Source organism: Sinohyriopsis cumingii, chromosome 6, assembly GCF_028554795.1.
Source record: "Sinohyriopsis cumingii isolate HCF-2022 chromosome 6, ASM2855479v2, whole genome shotgun sequence".
Taxonomy (NCBI): Eukaryota; Metazoa; Mollusca; class Bivalvia; order Unionida; family Unionidae; genus Sinohyriopsis; species Sinohyriopsis cumingii.
This window is the reverse complement of record NC_142966.1, coordinates 70,727,490-70,733,717: the sequence shown is the minus strand read 5'-3', so window position 1 is coordinate 70,733,717 and position 6,228 is coordinate 70,727,490. Positions and strand designations below refer to the sequence as shown.

The following is a 6,228-nucleotide window of genomic DNA, read 5'->3' as shown; positions in this document are numbered from 1 at the left end:
CTTTATGTGAAAAGAAATACAAATTTTATTGATAGTGTTACTAATTGTGGTCGATTCGCTTATTCATCTCCTCTCGCTCCCTTTTGTCTCCATCTATTGCCCACGCACCTGCACACTACATAAACGTTATCCTTGGTAGTTTATGACAATATTGATATTTCAATGAAGATTTGACAGGAATATTAATCTATTATAAATATCAATAGGAAGAAAGAAAAGAAAAACAATTACGATAAGCAATTTGCCGTCCGAATTTTAATCAGTACATTCTGCATAACTTAAATTGTATATACTTTACGAATAATATTCTCTTCTCCAGATTCTAGAGCACAACTTCGTAATTTTGAAGGAATAACAATTATATTCAGATGCAATGAATTATGTGTCTGCATATTAAGGGTATTGTTAAAAAGGTATATATATATATATATATATATATATATATATATATATATATATATATATATATATATATATATATATAGAGAGAGAGAGAGAGAGAGAGAGAGAGAGAGAGAGAATATAATTAATAATACAACTGAGAAAGTAAAATTACCTTTCATTTTTTCACTTAGTATTTTGCTTTTTCATGCTAGAAAAACAAAAATACATTTTTGTCAACAATTATAAACAGTGTTTCTTCTCAGAAGATGTTATTGTGGTAAAACAATTTTCTTGGTAAGGAAAACAGAACTGAAACAAGACCGAGATGTTAGAAATGCTTGATACGATATTTATTGGGGAAAGTAACTGATTTCGATCCAGCATTGTTTCATAACGATATTATGTTACTCTGTAGCATCCAGCATACCGTTCCAGACTCAGACAGATGTTTCTTTACTGTTTGGAAGTGATCGCAGAACATCAGAACGAATTTCCATTGTAAACGATTTCTGATTGTTTCCTTGTTTGGATTGAACCTGTCTCCTTCTAATCTTGTTATTTATACTACTTCCTAGCTGTTTGTATAATATATAGACCCTCTTGTTCCATACATAAGAAATAAAAATGAATACACCCTGCAAAGCGTTTACAAATGTCACGAAGAAAGAGAGAACTGACACTGTCAACGAGGCATCCAAAAACATCAGTGGCCACGCAACTCCAGTAATGGCACACAGTTTGACATAAATAATAAAACTTCGGCGATCATTTTGGCGACGTTGAACCTTGGGCGTCTTTCTGATTGCGTGAAACGTTAAAGATAGGAATACAATGTTAGAAACAGACAGACAGGTGGCCGGCATAAGGAAAGCAATCGCAATGGTCAATGCATCTGACAGGAAACAAACATGTCCACCATAACCTATATTTCTTCCTTCTGATATGACCAAATAAATTCCGACAGTCAATAAAACAACAACAAATGGTGCAAGAAATACGTAAAGAGCGTGGCGCGTTATGTAATACCTTTTCTTTCTCATTACAGGATTTGAGGATGAGAATACCAGATACATATGAAAGGAACAAACGTTGAACGCACAGAAAGTACACATCCAGAAGTAGTTGATGAGAATTCCAAGAACCTCGCAGACGATTGGCTCTTGCATTATTAAACCAAATTCAAGCAGAGTCTGGGCAACAAAGAGGCAAGCTACGAGCAGCATAATGTCAACGCCAGGAACAGTTCGTAACTGTTGGAAAATGGTGTACGTTACGAACGTTATGAACAGAAACGTGATGGATAATAGTGTACATACGTGACTGAATACGTTATGTATTACAGATATGGACGGCAGCTGCAAATAATGAATTGTCATTTCTTCACTTAAAAGATTATATATATCCAGACATATAAAGACGCTAGAATTTATTCGCAGAAAGTCCTCTTCGGATATTATTTTCCCAGTTTTTAGAATAAGAACTGAATCATTTGAGTCACTGCGCACATGCTGTCTTTCCTGTAGCGCTGTAAGTGGACACTTAATGAGATTTCTAACTCGAATATAATACTCGTCAGAATAAAACATCTCCGGTACATTAAATGTTTCATACAGCGTGCACACATTGTTAAAAGCATCCCTTGTAGCCTCAGCAAAAGACAAAGCTTCATTAGTTATGAAAGATTTCAAATGAAGAATTTTATAACTAACGTTCACATAGTAGGTGGAGATTCGCGAGTTCAAAAGCTGGTTTTCTAGTGCGCTACGACTGTTCACTTTATTAACGCAAATTCTCGCTTGGAAAAAAATATTACGGTTATGAAGCACGTTGTACGGTTCACTGCATGACGAGAGGACTTGAAGCTCCAGGGTTATCATTTGTTGTCCAATAGACGAATGTATCGTCTCCTTCAAAGCGTGTAAAGTCTGCCATACGGTGGGAGTAATAGTCGAATTGTGGAAGGTTTGATTATACGAATACGTAATATCCTGAGCCACGCGTAACCCGAAATACAACTGGTAACAAAGACTGGTTGTGCTCTCCAGAATCGTGACACATCTGCCATCATCATCTAACACCCGACCAGGGGCACACCAGAGAGCCTAAACGAAATGGAATAATTAGTCATAATAAGATAAACGCTACTGATTGAAACAGTGACTCTCTAGGAAGAATATGTAAGTAAATAGTTTTCGTGATCGTCAATCTCGAGAAACCGCTATGACTGGTGCGTATAACACCAACATAACATTTTAAACTAATTTAATTAAAACTGACATTGGTATCAATTACAAATTTACACAGTTAGGATTCCTTCTTATGGAAAAATCTTGCTTAGGAATTTTACCTCAAGGAAATACATAATTTTGCTATTAAAAATAGCCACAAATGTAGTATCTCGACATCCTGAAGTGAATGTATGTATGACCAAAATTAAGAATGTAATTCAAACAGTTTTATTGCATTAATATGTTCGAAAAAAACCCACCAACATATGAACAGCAATATCTTATGTGAGGATGTTTAACGATGGCTGACCATAAAGGTAGCTTGTGATTACATTTACATACTACAATGTTCGCTGTACAAATGTTTCATTTGTATGATGTACGCTAATCTTTCTATAAAGCATATCTTAACTTTCCAGCAATTATTTAGTAAATATTATTGTATGCCCCCCCCCCCCCCACTCATCCACGCACTCCTTCTCTCACACATACCGATGATACATTGTTTTCTCTGTTGGCGTCATTGTTTTTGTTGTTTGCGCTATGTCGATTGAATCTTATCCAGTCTTCAGTCCTAATGGAAAACAGAGCTCTGTAGGAAGGTACTGTGTGCCAAGGGATGGGTTCAGATCCAGAAATCATGGCAAATGATGGCAAGTTGCACAGATAGCAATACTGATTCCGGTACGGCCTCCAGGTGTCATCTAGTGGGTCTCCATGACATCGGGAAATCAGTTCAGAATCTGGAAGTGACATGGAATCGTCATGAAATGGATGCATGTGAATGTTTTTGTCATGATATATATTCCTCAAATCAGTCATGTTGCAACCGTCTATCACGAATTCTGAGGCATTCTGTAAATTGCACAGAAAGCAAAAAATGTTCCTATACGTTGTGTGGTTGAAATAAACTTCTGGCATAAATATCAGCTGAACCGATGGCCTCTCACATGCGTCCAATACGGCTATGCTCAAGTTCTGAGAAATGTCACACTTTGTCACAACTCTGAACGTCGGCTGTTCTCGTTCTTGGTTAAAGTCATTAGAGATGAAACTCGTTTTGCAGTGATAGCGATTTGTCTCTATTTTAAATGCCTTCGGGTCGATAAAAAGTGAAGGCTCCAAATATACGTTTGCCTTACATGAAATGTCAACACTGATAGGATCAAACCTAGTTCCACCGTTGCAATAACTGCAATATAAATTTTTGCTGAAAACCTTTCTCCGGGAACTTGTGCCAAACACTGGTAAAAATTGGAACAAGTCCTTAGCTCCATGTCGACGTGTCTCACAACGAGCTCGTAACCAATTTGGGACATCCTTACCAAAACAGTTCGAGACATAAAGCCGTTCTGATGGTGTGTTAATAATGCCCGACGACATAATATCATCTCTTTGAATGGAATAGGGTTTCAGGGACAAATATTTATCAAGACAACAGGTGCTCTCAAGGATACAAGAATCTTTACAATTGCACTTGCCACAGAGCGGATTTAGGTCAGCCCGGTTATTGTTTCCACCGAATGTAACGTTTTCACAAAGCAATGAATTTGAACAGATTTTAAGGTATTCTGAAAGAAGTATGCTTGTGTTTTCTTCACTCAGGTTATTCCTCTCCATACTTTTGTGAGACACACCTTTGTCCACCTCAGGTTGATCTAGATTGAAACGCTGTTTTATACTGAGTTTTGGTACGAACATTTGAGGTATCCATACACCCGCTCCTATTGGATCGAGGGATGAGGAAGACACATTTAAACCATTACAGACGGCACAGTACACATTTTTTATAGGCCCCAACCGGGTGTGCCTTGGGAATTTATTGCACGCTTGTTCAATGGTCTTGTCGTAATTTGCCCACAAACCAGTCACATTGCACCTTTTTATCACAGGCTTATAGAATGAGGCCACACTTGGGTTGCAGATGTAACAGAAGATATTCTTGAAGTGTCCATAAGGAAGATTCAAGTTTTCACAGCCCCACTCTAAATCAAAGTCATACAGTTGCCATAAACCTGACACATTACATTGACTTATGAGCTTTGTTTGACATGATGTAAGATGAAGACGGATGTCACTAGGTGGAGCATAGAACATTGTGCAGTTGTTTGATTGTATCATTGACAAGAAGTCTGCTCTATTTGAGAGAAAATTAAAGTCACTAGGATATCTTTCACATCTTGTTTCAAGTTCCCACTGAATTAGTTCAGAATTTCTCTCGCCTCGGCAAAGAGCACAATGTTTATTCTTATATGTCACCATTGTTTTGTTAGAGGTTACAGGTATTCTCCGTAAGTCGTTTGGTTCTAGCGTGCTATGGTCGTCTTCACAATCATTACTAAAATATTTACTCAAGTTACCATTGATTGGACACGCAGCAGTCATTAAATACGAAATATCACTGTCATGTGGTTTTCCGCCGAAAGAAAAAGCTGTGACGTCAACGCATCTCCCAAAGTATCCCCAAGGTACATCTGGGCAGCAGTATCCGGATCTTATACAGGAGTCGTCGCATGAGCAGGCCTCAGACAGTTTTGTATAATTGTACAACGATAATGCGTCGGGAACGGAAGCGCGAAAAAGAGATCTGGTGAAAGAGGTGTCACAAAAGCTCCATGCTCCGAGGACAAGAAAGGCATTTCGCATCAACTTAGACTTGTCCACCTGCTGGAAGGCTGAGGTCTTGAATGTGGACCAAACATCTGCTTCAATAGGAGACGAGTGTGCGTGTAAATGACTACATCTCATCATCGGAAACAATGTCAGTATTATCAGACCTGATGAAATAACTGCCATTTTAAATGCTCTGAAAAAGATGTATACTTTTCTATATTATGCAACAAAGATCAAATATTTGGTAAAATTATTTTAAACGTTATGACAGAAAACTCCTTAGTATAAGATAGAAAAAGAAGAATTGAAGACGATTATCCCAGTTCCTTTATTGAACATTACGTGCACCGTATTAAGCGGTGGTTCGATTTATTCGGAGAGAAATTATATTACCAATTAGGATCGGTATAAACTGTGCATATAAAGTCCGGTTCAGTATATCTATTTTAATCAACTGTCTCCTATATTCAGCACGAAAAGCTTTGTAACGTTTGACTCAAGTAGTTATCTACATAAATTAAACAGATCCAGATGTTGTTATAATGGTGCACAACTCGGATGTCGTCTTCAAACCAAATAAATAAAGGTATAATTGTCTCTGCAAATAATATATGTGTTAATTTTATTACTACGGTTAAGGTCTCAAAGTTAAAGAAATTACATTATTGATGAAAGTCGCTGCATATGTAAACCTAATGAAAATTTAAGATTAGTTACTGCTTTCAGTATTAAGTTACGTCTACAAGGAGTCTATACTTCCAAACCAAAATATTATATCACATATGATTAATTTTATATTTCAAAAACTTCACAGAATAAACATGTATTGGTAGCTATACAATGTGGTAGGGGGCCTGAAACGGAAGAATTTATTTTGGAAAAACAAAATCCGGAGAAAATGAATATTCAGAGGTCAAAACTCACCTAAATTATGACGTGGAATGCTAGAAGCACGACTCATTTTTCATTCAAGGCCTCCAGCATTCCTCTAAAATAAAGGTCA

At 37.1% G+C, this 6,228-nt stretch overlaps 1 protein-coding gene across 1 annotated transcript; it reads right to left on the bottom strand.

The window, feature by feature from the left end:
- Positions 1-688: 688 nt before the first annotated feature.
- On the bottom strand, positions 689-5,408 carry LOC149797167 (uncharacterized). The gene is made up of 2 exons (XM_089960725.1): positions 3,105-5,408; positions 689-2,030 (listed from the first exon to the last, which is right to left on the bottom strand). The coding sequence occupies exons 1-2, from the start codon at positions 5,406-5,408 to the stop codon at positions 822-824; spliced, it is 3,513 nt and encodes a 1,170-aa protein (XP_089816851.1). The 3' UTR covers positions 689-821.
- Positions 5,409-6,228: the final 820 nt, after the last annotated feature.